General features: G+C 37.8%; 1 protein-coding gene across 1 annotated transcript; it reads right to left on the bottom strand.

Annotated features, from left to right (window-relative positions):
- Positions 1-4,821: 4,821 nt before the first annotated feature.
- On the bottom strand, positions 4,822-6,672 carry LOC134750729 (uncharacterized). The gene has a single exon (XM_063685968.1). The coding sequence runs from the start codon at positions 6,399-6,401 to the stop codon at positions 5,640-5,642; it is 762 nt and encodes a 253-aa protein (XP_063542038.1). The 5' UTR covers positions 6,402-6,672; the 3' UTR covers positions 4,822-5,639.
- Positions 6,673-20,404: the final 13,732 nt, after the last annotated feature.

Raw genomic sequence — 20,404 nt, forward strand, 5'->3', positions numbered from 1 at the left:
CATGTAGAAGGGGAAAGCTGAATTGCTATCATTCATGAAAATAATTTAATATTTCATCCCACATACATAGAAATTGGCATCAACTCGTATAGAGAAAGGATGATGGAAGGATGGAATTATCAAAACTATTCAAATAGTAAATGCCTCCTGAGGTATTTCCTTTGTACTACGACATGGGATTCTTCAAGAAGCGGGTATTTAGGGTTCTCAAAGGTCGGCAATGCTTAAGTGGCTCCTGTGATGTTGCTTATGTCCATGGGCGACGATGACTGCTTCCCATCAGGCGGCTCGTCTGCTCTTTTGCTATCACATAAAATAAAATAAAACTTTTGTTTGTTATTATATATGTAGGTACTGCCCCGTCATACAGCCAGGCTGCAATTGTAGCATAGTTTATTAAATTAAATGTTATACTACGTTTTACAAATAGGTTTGGGTCAATCTACTTAGCATAGGAGCTAATTGACCCATTAATAATTGTCGTAAATGTTTGGTTACTTTAAATACCATAAAACGAAGGGTTTTAAGAGTGACCCCAGGAAATGGTTACCATGGCAGAGTAAAATAAAAACGATAAAAAAAAACTGTTTTACTTTTTTAGGGTTCCGTACCCAAAGGGTAAAAACGCGACCCTATTACTAGACTCCTCTGTCCGTCTGTCCGTCTGTCTGTCATAGGGCTGTATTTTCGCAGATGATGTATTTCTGTTGCCGCTATTACAACAAATACTAAAAAGTACGGAATCCTCGGTGGGCGAGTCCGACTCGCACTTGTCCGGTTTTTTATGCATCCTTAACTATTCTGCCTCCGTGCCAAGAATCTTATCAGTAACATAATTTACAAGGTGTTATAAATGTAGAAATACGTCGTAAATTAGTAGTTAGTTTCCAATTCCAAGCTTGGTTATAAAGATGACGATCTTTGGAAAGGCATATTGTATTTATGTAAACATGCCTACATGTATATAATGGACAATAGTCATGTTGAATTTTATAACTTAATCTAGTTAACCTTTCGTATGCTGCTTAGGTGCTGATCTGTTCCATATATATTCAAATGAATTTGTCAATATTGCTATTTATATGGCAATTTTTGACATGTGCATACGAAAGGTTAAATAGATAGGAAATGAACAATTTATCACAATAAATTGTAAACTTAAAAATATATGAAAAAAAAAATTGTTTCGAAAAAAAAAACTTTTTTTCTAACTTTCGAATAGGAAAAAATAACGGTACCTTTCGATCCTAATTAATTCAATTATTTATTCATAAAATTTTACATTTTATACGTCCGTCGGTATACAATTACACATTACATTAGATATTAAATATACATTAAACAACTATTACTATTACAATTTAAATACATCCTTACATTTTATTTAAAAAAATATTGTATTTCAACAATATACATAAACGCAACATTTCACCGACCTTATCGCAATTTCCTTGTTTTACATACATCGGAACGGCTACTAAGCAAAGCGGCGTCAAATCAAAGTGACACGATGACGTCACGATGTGTTGCCATTTATATTAGAGCGTTTGCTCAGTAAAGTGGCGCTGCCAGACTTTGACCATCATTTGTGACTTTTGTATTGCTTTAAGACAATGGGTTACATACATACATGTGTTCCTCAAAACAAACCTGATCGACTGATACTATTTAAAATTGTCCACTCCCTTATTTTTTGACGTAATTGACAATACAAATGAGAAGAAAAAATTAAATTTTATGGCGTTTTTTAAAGAAATGGAATAAAGGAAATTTAAATTTTTTCGACAGATCATTTAGGATCGAGATTAAAAAAATACGCTTATTACTTTCGCTTTCGTTAAACCGAGTGGCAAAGCAAAATGAAATTGAATTTACTGAAATAAATAATTATTTAATTTAATTTAAAATTTTGAAATCGCAATCCAAGCGATAGCCAGGCTTGATTAGGATACGGTCGGTCATGTACTTATTTGAATTATTTAAGTATTATTATTAAATAAAATTCAGGTTATTATCTTATATTGTGTGGTCGTGCACGCAAAGGGACGTCAAGTTGTGTCAACCCTAATAATTGCTCAGAGCAATGCTGAGCCGAATGGAGCCGAGTTTGCCCGAAGCGAGCGCCCCTGTTTAAGTGTATATATTCGACGATAAGATACAATGTAGCACTTGACTTGACCACCGGGACTTTTTGCATGATTAGCGACTAGTTTATAATGAAAACATAGTATTGATATTAATTAGTATGTATCTCTCTCTTTGCCTAGCCACGTCCCATTTCATTTGGGGTCGGCTCTCCTCGTCAATCTTCGCCACACTCTTCGGTTCTGGGTCGTCGTGTCGTTGATTTGGGCTTTCTTTAGGTCATTGTTGATGACAGACATCCAAGTTTGAAGGGGTCTACCGGGATTCTTCGGATATTAATTAGTATGTATATGTATAGCAATTTGTATATGCCTGTAAAGAATGCGGCACTTAGCGTGTACGAAATATCCGTAATTTCCATAATGACATGTTAGTGCGTTGACGGAATCAATCGCTTAAGGCAATTAAGTGTGCGAAGTACATTTAAAAATAGAACATGACAATGGAACATGTAAACGACATGTCAATCTGTTATTGCAAGTTGATGGTTTTTTTTTTTATGAAATAGGAGGCAAACGAGCAGACGGATCACCTGATGGTAAGCGATTACCGCCGCCCATGGACACCCGCAACACCACAGGGGTTGTAAGTGCGTTGCCGGCCTTTAAGATGGGAGTACGCTCTTTCGGATAGATGGAAAGTTAATATACGGCTTGATTCGAACTTTAAGATACGTCAAAAATTTGCTAAAGATACGATGTGGATCGGGTATGGTGTCTAAAGTAACGTTTTTGTTTGAAGAAGTAAGTTTAATATGGCCTCTAAGATTCAAACGTTAAAAAAAATGCTTTTTGCAAAGATGATACCAAAATAAGAAATATGTAACTTCTTGGTTTAGTTTGAAGTACCTATGTGCTTTACAAAAATGACGTAGGTATTCTTTAAATTAATTGGTCTAAATTTTAACCGATATTAGCAATTACATTTTAAGCGTATACATTATAGTTGACCAGAGAGACAAGATGAAAATCGTACATCAACTAACGCCAAATAAAAAAAACGGACAAGTGCGAGTCGGACTCGCCCCTCGGTGGGCGAGTTCCGTACTTTTTTTTTGTACTTTTTAGTATTTGTCGTTATAGCGGCAACAGAAATACATCATCTGTGAAAAATAGTGAAAATTTCAACTGTTCATCGCGGTTCATGAGATACAGCCTGGTGGCAGACAGACGGACAGTGGAGTCTTAGAAATAGGGTTCCGTTTTTACCTTTCGGGTACGGAACCCTAAAAATGTATCGCGATTTGTCAGATGCTACGAAAAGTCACGTGGCTATGGTACATTATTTAACTTTCGATTTGTGTTTTCTATCAACGACTGACATCTTGGCAAAGCCTCCAGTATAATGTACTCTTCAATAACGCATAAAATAAATATATAAAAATAAAAAGCCTTTTAATTCCTTAAGAAAATTGAAATACCTACATAGTTTTGGATGCATTAATTATTGTTTATTTTCACAACAAATCAATTAGCACTTGAATTTTTCAATACAATTAAAAAAAATATTTATTTATTATCAATTAATTAATGAATTATCTTGATTATTTAAGGACCCCTCTTAGGGTGAAGGCCTCCTCCAGTTGTCTCCATTTGTCTCTATCTTGCGCCTCCTGTCTCCGTCTGTCTCCACCTGTCCGTCTGATCTCGTCAACACATCGTTCTGTCGGTTTTTTTTTATTTATTAAAAAAAGGCAAGCATTTGACCGCAATCTCACCTGATGGTAAGTTCCGATGCAGTCTAGGGTGGATCATGCTTACCTAAAAGATGTCTATTCACTCTCATTTAAAAGGATGACCTGTCAGGCCATAAAGGTTGTTTCAAAGGTTGAGGTCATCTTACCTTGGTTTTCTTAGAACGCGACTGTTACGCGCATCTCATAGGAATATGCGGCATGGTCACACTACCTCACAATAATTACGACGGGAAGGCGACCGTGAAGTATCTTTTCACTATGATTTCTAAATGCCAATACAGTGAAACATTTCTAGATACTTGAAACCTATGGTAATTGACATATTTTTCTTTAGCCACTTTAGTTATGTTTTACACTGAAATAAATGTTAGCGTTACAGTGACAAAATATTTGTGCCATTTTCAACCAAAAGGGTTTTAAATTGTCGCTTGTCAGTAAGGCGCTATTTTCATATAGCTTCAATTAGAAATCAAGCTTATCGACAAGCGACAATGTGGTACCTTTTGGTTGAAAACGTCACATTTTGTAACTACTTACACTGAAATTGGGACTGGCGTATGTATTACACCGGCCAATAATAGTACGGTTTGTATAAACGTAATCGATTTTAGGATATTGATCAAAATGTATTTCTTTTCTTACTTAAGTTTAGTACTTTTTTGTAATTAATCAGTGAGTTCGGTTTATCATGGTTTTCAGTGCATGCTTCTGTTATTTATTTATTCTTTGTAAGCATAATTATTATATTGGTAGCTAAATCGCAGTATTTTTAAGATGTATCCGAAAAGTGTATTCCAATAGGATCTATACTTTTACTGGATTAAGACTTTTTTTTTCGGTACAAAGATTAGGTATAAAATAAGTTGGCATAAATAAATAAAACCACTAATCGACGTCAAATCAATTTATATTTTCATATAATTCTTATTGACTGACCATATTAAGATTAAAATGCCAGAATAAAACAAAAACACGCTTTAAGTATAATTTAATAGTCTTTTTTTCAATCTTGTTGTTCTTTTGCTTAGAATATTTTTCATCATCAAATACTTATTATTATGCTATAATAATTATTAATTAACATTATTTATAGCGTTATTATAAGTATACATTATTATTTTGTATATAAATATTCAATGTTAAAAGGTACTCGCGTAACCACCTTGCCGTTAATGCACGACAATATATAAATAGATATAGATTAAATAAATAAATGGAAAAATATATTATTCTATCTACCTATCTTAAATAGCACCTTTATAAGTTACTATCTAATCTTAATCTATTTTTACAAAATTGGACACTTGAACGTGAGAACAGAAATGCACAATACCCGTCGACTAGCCTACGTTACATCTATTAATAGTATACAATAAATTAATAATAGTCAATCGAAATATTCAAAACATTAATAATTACCTATTATATTTGGTGCATTTGGTTACACAGTACTTTATTGCATCGCAATAGATAAATACATATACATCAATTAATATTCACATATTATTACTTATTTACATAATAATGTTAATATGTTTATTATTATCAATGCCATTAAATATTTGGATTAAGCATGAGATGTGCGTAACATCTGAATTAATTAGCAAATAAATAACCTTAAGTTTTACGGTCCTAGTGTCGTCAGGATAAAAATGATCAATTAAATAAAATTAACATAATGTTAATAAATCTTTGTTTCCTATTGCTACCGCAAAAGGCCAAAACTTATTTCTGTTTTGGTTAAACGGAGGGCCGAGTCGTTGTCATAATTTTGCTTAAGAGTCGCGAGCCTTTTTTCTTACTGTTTCTTGGCATAAGCTCTGTAAGCCCTGTCTTGGGCGGCAGCTTCGTCTTCCACGCTCCTCCTGTAGTGGCCTCCGGGGCCGGTGGTGTCAAAGTCATTACCGTAATGAGACGACGAATAAGTCTGACTGTGGCTGACCTGCGGATGTTTCACGATCTCGTACGTAGTTTTCTCATGGGCCTCTCCTCCTGAAACCAGTTTCTTCAAGCCGATGATCGCCGACAGCAGCAGCGCAATCTTACCAATAAGCAGAGCCTTGCCTGCAATCAAAGCGATGGCTTGGAATGCGATGGCCAAGAATCCTCCCTTAATTGCGACGCCAGCCATGATAGGTCCGATCATCTTCTTAAGTTTGCTCCTAGCCTCGTTCATTGATCGTCCCATGTCGGCACCGACACTGGTCGGCGAGATAATCACTCGGTGTGTCTGTATCAACTTAGAAGTAGCTAATTGGAGATACTTATCCACTTGATCCGACTCGAGAGAATTCAAGTCGCCTTCGGGGAGAGATGAGGGGAAAGCCCTTTGGGCTTCCGGCCTGCTGATGAGGCTGATGCCGTCGATGATCGGAAGAGATTCCATCCTCGCCGCACGGTCCACTAACTTGGCCGCTTGGATCTTGAAGCACTTGACGATCTCCTGGGATTTCTCACAGGTGTCATAGATCCTTCCGAGCAGCTTCATCCCCGCTCCGAAATCAGCCGAGGCCACGGCGATAACACTCAAAAACAGGACTATAGTCCCGCGGCACTCCATTTTGATTGAAACCGATGCCCTATCTCAGCTCTGGACCGATGTCCAGCGTGTACGCTTGCGTCTATTGAAATGCGCAGAAAACACATGAGCACTGGCATTTATCTATTTTCACCGGGAACTGCATTTATCTATAAATCTTTTAGAGCGTGCAATCGTTGCATCGTGTGGACGTGCACTGAGGCGTGCATGTGCATGTGGTGTGTGTGCATGTCTGGGTGTGGTGACTATGTACTGGCGGTCAGCGAGGTAGGCTCTCGCACTAAGTCTGCGTCGTGTGGTCAATGTCAAGTTCAATGCTGCGTTATCAGTCTTTGTGCAAATTATCCAGTTTTTTTCTGAAAGTCATGCGTGATTGCACTCATTTATACCTAGAAGTAAAGCGTTTTAGTTATATGTGTTAGCAAAAACAAAATAGCTTATGTACTTAGGTGGTTATGGATTTTACAAATATGGATTTTAAGAAAGCGTAACTGTAATCTAGTGTGTACATAAGCGAGTAATAAATAAGTCCGGGAGAGTTGAACCATATCTTAAAATTAAAATCGATTATGAAAAGCGATAGGTACAACTAGCTGTCGCATTAGGAACGACATATTTAGTACTTATGAGTGTAACATCGTTTTTATACAATTTTGGTGTTTGACTATCCTTTTGTGAAATTCTTATTATTAAGTTTGACATATCTATAATAATTCAATGTTTTTAAAAACAATAATAACTGCATCAATAAATTGCTCTGATATTTAGATTAACGTAATATTTGTAAAACGTGACAATTTGAAAGTGCTTGTTGCAATTTAAATAAAGAATATTTTGACTCTTGACTCTTGGCTCTGACTCTTGGTTAGCACATTTACATTTTAAAGTTATAAACTGAAGTAGATCATCATCTGCCTCGCGTTATCCCGGCATTTTTGCCTCGGCTCATGGGAGCCTGAGGTCCGCTTGACAACTAATCCAAAAAAATTGGCCTCGCCTTTATAAATGACCGGGCTCAAAAGACCCGAGAGTTTTAAAACTGAGATACACATAATTAATAATAATTCAGCCTATATTATACGTCCCACCGCTGGGCACAGGTCTCCTCTTATGCGCGAGAGGGCTTGGGCTATATAGTCCCCACGCTATCCCAATGCGGATTGGGGACTTCACATACACCTTTTGAATTTCTTCACAGACGTATGCAGGTTTCCTCACGATGTTTTCCTTCACCGAAAAGCTAGTGGTAAATATCAGATGATATTCCGTACATTAGTTCCGAAAAACTCATTGGTACGAGCCAGGATTTGAACCCGCGATTTCCGGGTTGAAAGTCGGACATCATATCCACTCGGCCACCAACGCTTTAAAAAATAAATTATAATAAATATTTTTTTATTAATATCCATTTTTCGTTAAAATATTTGTTAATTATTAATATCTAAGAAAAGCTGTCATATTTGTTTACATTATTTGCCATTTCTATTGAACTCCACTTTATACCCAGACACTTCGCACATTACCCGACTACCCAACCATTGCCAGTCGCTCGAACGGGATGCATAATCTGCTCTTATTATAGGTAATTGAACACTAATACTGTGCTCCACATCTTGAGATCGATATCTTAAAAAATGGGACAGACTAGATACAAAATAATACGTAATTACTTTATTATGTAATCGAATTTACTTTTTTATATTATTACAAGCTTTTTATATATTCTTATATAACTTAGCCTGTTAAATAGTAGCCGGTCAAATCTTGGAAGCTAAATTTGACCTACTTCCCGATCTCCGATTGAGTTGAAATTTTGCATAGGTACATATGTAAATCGGGTGACAAGCAATATCATGATAACATGGAGCTGATCTGATGATGGAGACAGGATGTGGCCATAGGAACTCTATGATAAAACATCGCAATCTAATTGTATTTGGGGTTGTTAGAATTGTTTCGCTGGGTATTAGTTGCCTGTGGATGTACAGTCAGCGATAAAAGCTTGTACCAAATTAGTTATTTCTTTTACAAGGGGGCGAAGTTGTTGTTTATCCGCTCGCGCTAATATTGATACCCGGGCAAGCGAAAGATTCTAAAACTGCACCACTAGCGTAGCGAGTGGATCGAGAAGTGGAATCTTGAGCGTTGTGAGGGTTTCAAGGCACGAGGGTTAAACAAACTTTGCCTTGCCCTTGTCACACCAACGCGAGGAAAATACTAACTATGAAATGCCAAAAAAATCGAACCAAATCAAATCCAAATGAACGTAATAAAAAATGTATCATTCTAAATCATCATTAAAGTCAAATCTACCAGCTAACATAAGCAAACAACTCAAAATTTGCATCTGATTACTTTGCCCCACCACTTTCTCATTAGTTTTTGAACAATCAAACGGGCCTTTACCAGTTGGTAGTTAAAATGTTTTTTTTTTTAATAGGCAGGCATTAAAGCGCCATATTAAATAAGTCAAGGATTTTCTATATAGAAATAATATAAATTAAAAGGCTCAGTTACATGCTCAGAAAAACAGATGAATTTAGCATTTTGTAAATCTAACAGTAAATAAGTACATAATTATATAAAGAATGACTCACGCTAGACCGGGCCGGGCCCGGGCTGAGGCGTCCAACATGTTATTTATTATGACGGCTGATCGGTGATCACGTGGTGCTTTCCATAGAAAACGAAGCGCCGAAAGCTCCGGCCCGGACCCGGCCCGGTCTAGAGTGAGTCATCCTTAAAGGCGACTATCAGAGATAAGCAATGTACTGACACTTTGCAAAATACAGGTGGCCCAAAAATATGTTGACAATTTTATCAGTAATAATTTTCTTACTTAGGTACACGTCTTTTATAAAATATCATTTAAATAAAAACTACAACCTACAAAGACCAATTTCGGTGAAATTACTATACGCATGCGCGTTAAAATTTTACATGGCCCGTGCACATCCGTGTTGATGTGACAATAATCATCAACTTTTCGAGTCATTTTGGTAATAAATGTACCTATTCAGTACTGCGAACATCTTTACATTTATGCCGAGTTGGCTACACCAACTGACCAACAACAGACTGCACCAACGTTAAGGTGACATTTTGATGTTAACTGCATCTGCATTACTGCTGCAACATTACTGCTGCGGCGTTGATATCCTTGATGAAACTGACGGATTGAACGTCATAATGTTTATGTACAAATTGCACTTTTTAAATCTAATTCAAACGTGGATACATCGGGTGCGGTTTGACGTCTTGGAGCTGTTGGTCCGTCCTTGGCTCCGTTTGGACCTCGCCAGCACTCATCGGCTCTCGTTGGAGCTCCTCGACAGTCGTCGGTACTGTTCAGCCCTCGTCGGCACCGATGTGCGGCACTCGGAGATGTAAGAATGCGAACGCGGGCGGCTTCTAACAGCACCGTACAATGCTTACGGATGCGAAGAGGTTTTCGACAAATCGGCGTATTCCCGTGAAAAGATGCCGATTCGCGTCGGCCGAGCCGAACGACGACTTTTTCGCTCTTATTTCGCAGACATAAAGGTTTTTTCTATCGGTTTTTTCCGATTCCGCGTCGACATGTGGAGGAAACCTTAGGCAGGCGTCCGGTTTTTTATCCCATAGCTCAGTACTTATTCCATCGCTTTCACCCAATACCATTTCAACCTAGTTCAATTTAGACTCAATACTCACTTTGCGTGCATTGCATGACACGGGCAAGGGCAGCATCGGCTCGGTGTACCCCATACATTTCATTTAAGTGTCAAAAGGCCTCTACGTTGGCTTCGGCTCCGCGCACGCCTCCCAAAGGTCCCGAACACCATTGTTCCGTTATGGGAAAGATCAATAAATCGAAAAAAAGTCAAACGAAGGAGCATAGCTATGATATATGCAAGGGATTGTGTAAGACTATTTTCCATACCTAATATCAATATCCTGGGATCAAAAGCTTATATTCTAAAAGCATTCGTACTTTAATTTTATCATAAATACCCAAAAATAACGAATGGATTGTACCTTATCAAAAGATATTTGTACAATTTACATCTCAACAAAGGTCACACATGGGCCCAGAGAAAGTCATGTTGTTTTTGAACCCGTGACGAAATGATGATGGTGTCAACCGTCATTAGAGAATGGTGTGACGTCACGGTGGTTTTTATAAGATTGCAACACGTTGCCCTACATTTTTTTTTTTTTTTTTTTTAATGAAATAAGAGGCAAACGAGCAGACGGATCACCTGATGGTAAGCGATTACCGCCGCCCATGGACACCCGCAACACCAGAGGGGTTGTAAGTATTACTTTAACTACTATTTATTTTACCGCCATTTGTACCATCGCATCGTATCGCTTACCATCAGGTGATCCGTCTGCTCGTTTGCCTCCTATTTCATAAAAAAAAACCTTGTATTGTGCAATAAATATTAAATAAATAAAATTAATGACTTTATCAGACATGTTAATAGAAATAGAATAAATCCCCAATACGATAAGATAAAATTGTAGGTAAGTATTTAATAGCCTTTTAAAGTACATATGGTTCTATATTTCCGCACTAGTGCGGTAATTAGCACTACGTGCCTATTAAATCACATTTACAACCGGGTCGAGATTTTATTTTGCTACCTTTATTGACTGACGTTTCGACACAGGTTTCACTGGTCGTGGTCGCGGCTAACTGATGTCCCAGCAGAATTTCAAAACAAAGATTTGTGTAACTACCCGACGAAAAGTGTTTGACAAAGTTTGGGGTAGACATCACATTTTCATGCCATCGACGACGTGCCTATTTCGAAAATATGTTGTTGTAGGATAGGTACAAGTGCGAATTTATTTTCGCACTTATATCATAATGTACTATAACCCACAGGGAAGACGTTAATCTACTGTGTATGACGCCACTGTGTTTTTTTTTACTCGTAACTAGAACTAGAGTCATGTTGGGTTATGATAATTATCTAGTTTTTATTTAGGTAGGTACAGGAGGCAAACGAGCAGACGGATCGCCTGATGGTAAGCGATTACCGTCGCCCATGAACACCCGCAACACCAGAGGGGTTGTAAGTGCGTTGCCGGCCTTTAAGATGGGGTACGCTCTTTTCTTGAAGGTCGTATCGCTTCAGAAATCCAGCAGCCGACAGTTCATTCCACAGTTTAGCTTAGTTATATACCTACAGTGTAAAAAGTATACAGTGGACCGACGACTTTGACGTGTACCGAGCTGCTAACAATGGCGAATGTATGCAGCTCGGGTGCGAGCGGTACACCCCTCGCACCTCGCACCCTGCACGATTGCCCTGTACAGCTTCATCGAATGACTGTATTGTTTCATACACTGTGTGCCTATAGTTACCTACAGTCATTTTCTATAATTTCTATCAATCATTTGTATAAAAAGTAGATCCAGAAGTCCTTCACTGTGTATGTTTTACAACAATATTTATTTATTTAAAATTAATTCACTAATAACTGGCCGGAAACAGCTCAACAAAGGGAGTCATGGAAATCAAAGGGAGAGGCCTTTGCCCAGCAGTGGGACACTACAGGCTATTAAAAAAAAAATTGGACAAAAGGTATTCTCTACCAGACAACTATATTTTACTGAGATATTAAAATTTGTCTATGAATCCAAAGCATATTTTAAGCATTTCGTGCAATTAAGCTAAGATGTAATTACCCTGAGTCTTCACATCAGATAATTATTACTTGTAATGGCCCCCATTAACAAGTGAAAGTTGCAAAAAACATATAGTTTGAAGCTTTTACTATTTAATTTGTAGATTTAATATGGGTAAGATTGTGAGATAACCGTGAGATAAGCGAATTAAATTTAGAATAAAAGCTACGCTTTTTAGATCCAGATTTTTTCGAAGAATTAATTTGCAGTAAGCTTGAAATCGTTTTGACACCTTCATTCGTTCCTGAATGCGTGTAATTCGAGTTTGCGCAATCCTAGGTATGCATGTTTGCTCTTTTTTCAGTTTTTTGCTTTAAGCTCGAAAACGATACGCCCGACGAAATATGTTATTCATTTCGAAATTAAAGAGGATTAAATTCTGCATCGAATGAGTGAGATTCGGTTCGGTGTTACAGACGAAAACAAAAGTTAGAAACCGGACACTCATTTAATTAAAACGCCATTTCTTCAGTGTATGACCCACCAAACCTTGCTGGTAGTGCCATTGTAATCGATGGTGGGTTCTTTTACATCAAGTGGTAACAAACTAAGGAAGAAATTATCTCCCAAGGCTCCCAAAATTTATGCATACCTGGGGACTGGGGTTCCGCGAACTCTGATTAGGTAGGTACTGTCCGCGCGCCAATTCCGTGCATTCGGAGGTCGAGGAAGTGGGAGGGTGTGCGCCGCGCCCGTACGTACAAAATGACACTACTACTCTGTCATGATGCCCAACATTCCTATCATTCCTCAGCCGTGCACGGAATTCGCGCGCGGACAGTACACGCATTTAGGACCAAATGAAGGTAATAAAACGATTTCCAGCTTGCTTGACATTAATTATTCGACAAATCTAATTTGATTGGCCTAAACGTCATATTTTCATAGACATTTTACGGTTGTGAAGACATTGCCACACTTTGTCTTAACAAATTCTATGACGTTAGTTCGTGCCGACTATGTAACTTGTTGTATGAAAGTTAGGTTATAATAATAGTTTCTCACAAGCGATCTGAAGAATTTCAAACGCCACATTTACTATCAATCATCATGCCATGTTAACGCACATTACGCTAATAGTAATGTCTTTATTCCAACAATAGAAAAATTCAAGGAATGTACAGTCAATATCAATAAACGTTAACGACTTTAACACTTATTTGAATTGCAAAATGAATTTGGTCTAGCCATCTTCGAGAAAAAAAAATGCATAAAAAAACCGGCCAAGTGCGAGTCCAAAATAAAACAATAAGTAAGTACAGAAACTTGTAGTTAGAACTTGTACTAGTAAATAAATCCGAAGCACTGAAATAATCCAATGTTACATAACCACCTCCTAAATTAATTGAACTGAATTTTACGCTCGCTGCTCACACCTGAAGCACGAATACTGTAAGTTTCTGAAAATTTTATGAACAAATTGTAATTCGCTCAAAGCGAATTTACGTCAATCGTTGAAAGAAGAAAGAAAGAAAATAAGTTTATTTTTCATGAAATATGGTACAAATGGTGGTCAGACAATATTATACATAAGTAACACATATTTCACCAGCATCTGGCATGCAAAAAACTAAACTTACAACTAAAGCTAAGTTTAAACAATCATAGTCAAGGCCTATATTATAATTATCATGCACCTACCTCACTCAAAATATGTCATGTATTCCTCAACGAAATAGAAGGTTTTTTGTACGAGCCATGCTTTTAGTTTTACTTTAAACATTTTTAAAGGCAACTGCTTGATGTCATTATCCAGTCTATTATAAATTTTTATGCTCATACAAAAAGTGTCTGCTATACAAAGCTGTTCCTTTGCAAGGTATTGCTAGCTGCTAGCCTATCAGGGTACCTTGTATTAAAATTACATACATTTTGAAACGTCTTGAAAAGTTCTGGGTTCGTATTGTTATTGTAATTACCTACTGGATAAAACTAAGTTTTAAAAACCCGAATAAAATAATTGTTATGGCGCCATAAAATCTAGCCACTAAGAGGTAAAATGTAAATATGCACACGTCACCTAATCCATGTATTAAATCAGGCACTTTGAGGGTTCCCCTTAATTGGACTTTATTTAATAATCGTATGGCGATTACAATACACTGTACAATCTTTTTATTAGATAACAAAATAGTTACAACCGTAAAATCTTCCGGAAGATAGTACGGTTGCCAGTTTGTTGCGCTTTTAACACCATCCCGGGGTCAGGCCTATGGAACTCAGTCTCCGCGCGAGCTCGGATTTATATCTACGACTCGCTTTCCGCCGGCGGTACTAAAGCTAACCAGTTGGTTGCCACTCGCGCTCACGCACGCACGTCACCGCGCGCTATGCTAAAGTAATGTCTTCGTAACGAACAAATAACAGCTTGTAGCGTGGATGGATGCAGAAACAACAAAACAAATAAAAAATATCGTTTTTTCCTCTTTCAACGGATGAGGAAAAGTAAGTAGACATTCTCAATATAGGTATTTATACCTACTGTTATTATTTTTACGATAGTTACAAGCTACCTATGTACTATTAAATTGTTTTAAAGATATAGGTAATGTTTTTTACCACACATTTATAGTTAGATATCTATACCTAAGACACCTGTTTGAAAGAAGCGTCGGCAACCCTAGCGCTGTGTCGGCGCGCGCGGTGCGGGGAGCGGCGCGTTGAAGGTCTCCCACTCCATTGTATTTTTGTGTAGGTATCAAAACGGTAGGTATTTGCGTTTTCTTTGAAATATAAGTATGTTCGTAAGAACTATTATATAATCTGTGCCGGGGTCATGTGTAGGGTAGAGGAGGGTAATTCATACGGACGTGGTGCACCTCGACCCCCGACTTTATTTACAAGACTAAAGACTTACAACTACTGTGCCCAGTGGTGAGAATGCGCTAGAGTTCTCGCAGAAATAATCGTAGAAAGGTCGGCATAGCTATGGAGATGCTATAGTCCTATAAATTTTATACAGGGCCTGCTTTGGCTTCTGACATTCAGCTACAATGAGCGTAGATGAGGTAACGTAATATAAAGTAGTTAATCGTCCTAGTGCCAAACAATACATGCTAATTAGGGTTCCGTACCCAAAGGGTAAAAACGGGACCCCATTACTAAGACTCCGCTGTCCGTCTGTCCGTCTGTCCGTCTGTCACCAGGCTGTATCTCATGAACGGTGATAGCTAGACAATTGAAATTTTCACAGATGGTGTATTTCTGTTGCCGCTATAACAACAAATACTAAAAACAGAATAAAATTTATATTTAAGGGGGGCTCCCATACAACAAACGTGTTTTTTTTGCCGTTTTTTGCGTAATGGTACGGAACCCTTCGTGCGCGAGTCCGACTCGCACTTGGCCGGTATTTTAATTCCCATTAGATGACATCCTGCTGTCACCTCTATTGGCAATGACTTAAGTTTAAGAGCGTTTTCATATTTTCCGTTATGTATCTGAAACAGCTGTTAGATAATTCCCTGTGGCACCAAGTCCTTTTATTTTTGCATTGACGCTTTCTTTTGAACTATAAACAATAATGAACTAAATTCAAAAGGCACTTCTTTAATATTTGCTTCTTTGTATCGACAATAAATAAATAATTTCTTTATTCAGACACAGTGTTCCAAAAGTGTTAGTTAGTGACTTAAAAAAAACCGTAATTAAAAAAAGCTAGGTTATTTAGAATAATAAACTATTTATACACTTAATTATCTAATTTAAACTATAAACATCCCCTAAATACCGCGCGGGAATACCGCGCGGCCATTGCTATGGTAAACAGCGTTTACGCACCGCTCCGTTAACTATTTATCTTTTCGCTGTGAACAAGTGACTTTGGTTGAATATTTTTTGTACAAAACGATAAACAATTTTATAATCCATCAGTAAAGTGATAATTCTGCCAAAATGTGAGCTTATTAATGTGTATTTAGTGCAAGACTTGTAATCGAATCAGAAACTACCGTGCAGTGAGTGTACAATACGACGCTTGCTTTGTGAACTGACGTAAGTGAGTGGACTCTGTGCGGTTCTTACGCCCTTTCTGTTCAGACTACATTAAATACCTGCTCCATTAATTGTGAAGTTTACAATCAAAAGTAACCAGTCAAAATCATCATGAATAGCTGTAATAAGTGCGACTCAGAGCTAGCCCCCAGCGCGACAATAAAATGCACAGGTTGTCAAGACAAATTGCATTATTCGTGCGGTGGGCTAACGGAGCCTGAATTCAAAAAACTGCTGCCCATGAATATGAAGAAATGGAAGTGCCCCAACTGTAAACAAGGCAAAAAAACATCGACACCAGCAGTGCTTTCGCCTATACCAACAGTTATATTAAATGAGCAACCTGTCGACACCGACAACCACCCATCTATAGTCAGTATCGACACTAGGTCATTGTTACAAAACATGAACGAGCAGTTTCAGAAATTGTCACACAATATAACTGAGCTCAGAACCAGCTTTAACACCAGATTGGACGCATTGTCAGTGTCAATTGAAGAATGGTCGAAAAAATATCAAGATCTGGAAAACAGTATCGCGACGATTCGGACGGACGTAGCTCATGTTAAGGAAGAAAACCAATATCTCCGCAACCAAATCAATCTCCTTCAAAAAAACTGGGACGACCAGGAACAAAAATCACGTCAGTGTAATTTAGAATTACAAAATTTACCAGAGAAATCGTCAGAAAATCTAACACATATCGCTTTGACCCTGGGCAAAGTGTTGAATGTTGCGGTTACTCCCGAAAGTATAAAAACTGTGCATCGCGTACCCCACCATGGACAAACGGACCGTCCGAAGAACATCATCATCGAACTTTGCTCGCGCCGGCTTCGAGACGACGTGATAGCGGCGGCCCGGGCCCGGCGCGGCGTCACCGCCGGCCAGCTGATTCAGGCCGCGAGCGGCACCGCCCCCGCATCCCAGCCGGACGACCATGGCTCAGCACAACCTGTTTTTATAAACGAACATCTTACCTTAAAGAATAAAATCCTGTACTCGAACACGCGCAAAGTGGCGAAAGACAAACAATATAAATGGATCTGGATTAAAAATGGTGCCATTCTTGTCAGGAAAGCCGACAACACGAAAGTTAAACGTATCCGCTGTGACGCCGACCTGGAAAACCTATGAGGATTCTGTAAACATTCTATTGGGTTATGCATTTTGTTTTTATGTAAGACTGTCTCACTTACAACAGTTATTTGGCATTTTTGGTTGTCTCGCTACAATATTACATCATTTTTTAAGAACGATAATAAGTACAACAACATAACGGCTATGATTTGTATACTAATCTATAATGCGTGCAATTTTACAACAGTCACCAAACGTGTGCAATCACAACTATTTAATAATAACATGTTTCTGATGTATTTTCATGCTGGTTTGTTGTGTAATTATATCCATAATGTAACGCGAACGGCTAAGACGCAAATAATAATAACAATAAGACCTCTTATGGACACCACAATAGCAATTAGTAACGTTATCTTTACATTCATTTTAAACCCGACCGTGCATATTAGATTTTTTGTGTATAAAGGCTGCATATTAAATTTTTATTGTGGGTCAACTACATCGAGTTGTTTATTCCTGAATTATTTGTGACGGGTCCTAATAATTTAACATTATATTATCAGAACTGTGGTGGTTTAAAAACTAAAATATCTGATCTGCGTCTAAATATACTACAGTGTGATTATGATATTATAATTTTAACAGAAACATGGTTGCGGCCAGGTATACACAGCGCGGAAATATTTTGTAATACTAATTACAATGTGTTCCGGCGCGATAGGGACTTGATCGGAACGGCGAAGAAGGATGGCGGTGGCGTTCTTATAGCGGTAAAATCATCCCTACGAGCATCCCGTGTCCCAAATTGGGAGTCCAAAAATATTGAAGATATTTTTATTACTTTAATTAGTCAACAATTTAAATTAATAATTAACTGCGTCTATATTCCCCCTAAAACATCCTACTGCATCTATAAGGATTACTGTGACAAAATTACAAAAATAAACGATAGCTACAGTGGTTTTGGTATTTGTATTGTGGGTGATTTTAACATACCTACTATTGATTGGGTGGAGCGGCCGGGCTCGCGGGAACTTATGCCATCGAATGGGGTCTTGTGCCAGATAGGGGGGCTCGTTCTAGGATCTAGTGGCATGTTAGGCCTTAAACAGTTTAACAGGTTCCGCAATACGAATGACAGGATTTTAGATTTACTATTTTGTAGCCAGGAGGGCGTTATTTCTGAGCCCGATATTGAACTCTCTCATACCGATAGGCATCACCCGCCTATAGTATTTACCATGAACCTTAATTGTCCTCGACCCCTTTCCGTCAACTGTGTCCGAAAATATAACTACGAAAAGGCAGATTACTCTGTTATATCACATGAATTTAATAAGGTAAACTGGGAAGCTGAATTATGTAACCTACAACCGGACCAGGCGGTAGGGCGATTCTACAATTTGTTGTTTGATGTTATTGATAAATTAGTTCCACTTAAGCACTCAAAAAATTCTAAATATCCAAAATGGTTCTCCGCGGCACTTATTAGCACTTTAAATAGGAAAATCAAAGTATGGCGCAAATGGAAGATCTATCAATCGCTTGCTGATTATCGAGAATACTCACTTCTTCGCACTCGCTGCAAAACATTAATATTAGAATGTTTTAATACCTTTACTGCTAACACGGAAAAGTCTTTGAAACGTAATATCAAGGCATTTTGGTCCTATGTGGCATCCCAAAGAAAAAGCTTGTCTAGCTACCCTGAAACTATGTTCTATGAGAGTGAATCTGCATCTACACCTAAACAAATTGTAGATCTATTCTCCAAGTTCTTTTTCTCCGTATTTGAGCCGAAGGGTGACATAGACCATGACGTTCTGACAAACCTACCACAGCGTGAGGGAGCACCTAACTTATCAAATTTATATATTAAGAAATCAGATATTTTTAAGAAACTATCAAAAGTCGATACAAATAAGGGAATCGGGCCTGACAAAGTTAGCCCTATATTTGTTAAGAACTCTGCTAAGGCGCTTACTAATCCACTATATATTATATTTAATAAATGCCTAAGTTTAGGTGTATTTCCCGAGCAGTGGAAAAATTCTCATGTTACACCAATTCACAAAAATGGGTCACGCGCTGATATTACTAATTATCGACCCATATCAGTGCAATCGTGCATCCCTAAAGTATTTGAAAGTTTAATACATGACCTCTTGTATCCCTCGCTTGTTAATGCTATAATACCAGAGCAGCATGGTTTCATGAAAGGTAAATCTACAATCACTAATCTTACACTTTACACAAACTATCTATTAGAATCTATGGATAAAAGAGTACAGGTTGACGTGATATTCACTGATTTCAGAAAGGCTTTTGACAAGGTGGACCATGTACTACTTCTGGAAAAGCTGGCTTACAATGGCATTCGGGGTAACCTCCTACGTTGGTTTATGTCGTACCTTTCAAACAGAACCCAAGTCATTACCCTGAATGGATTTAGGTCTGACCTCACTACTGTGTCTTCTGGGGTAATACAGGGTTCTATTCTGGGTCCCTTGTTGTACATTATTTTTATTAATGACATTAAGGACTGTTTTAAGAACTGTAATATTCTAATGTTTGCGGACGACTTAAAAATATTTAAATCAGTAAAATCTCGTGATGACATTCATTTAATTCAGGATGATATCAACAACTTTACCTCGTACTGCCATAAAAATAAACTTCAATTAGCGGGTGATAAATGTTTGCACATGTGTTTTACTAAAAATAAAAAAAGGGTAATTGATTCTGAATTTAAGATTGGCAATACGACCATTACAAAAGTATCTACTGTACGGGACTTAGGTATATTGTTTGACAATAAACTTGATTTTAACAGTCACATTGAACGAATTATCTCTAAATCATATCAAATGTTAGGATTTGTTTTGAGAACAGCAAAAGTCTTTAAAAAATCATCCACGTACATTCTATTATACAAAGCTCTTGTTAGACCGCATTTGGAATATGCATCAATTGTGTGGAACCCATTTTATTCCAAGTACTCGAATGCAATTGAAATGGTCCAAAAAAAGTTTTTGCGGGCTACACATAGACGCCTAACCGGCAAACGTATGTCCTACTGCAATTTATTGAAATATTATAAGCTATCCTCTCTTGACTCAAGACGCATGTGTTCTGATATGATGGTTCTTCACAACATCTGCCGTGACAGGTACGACTGCTCGGAGCTGCTTGACAAAATCCGCTTTAGGGTCCCCTCACGCAGTACCGCCCGCTCTAACGCCTTGTTCGCCGTCCCGAATTGCTCAAC

Source organism: Cydia strobilella, chromosome 20, assembly GCF_947568885.1.
Source record: "Cydia strobilella chromosome 20, ilCydStro3.1, whole genome shotgun sequence".
NCBI classification, from domain to species: domain Eukaryota; kingdom Metazoa; phylum Arthropoda; class Insecta; order Lepidoptera; family Tortricidae; genus Cydia; species Cydia strobilella.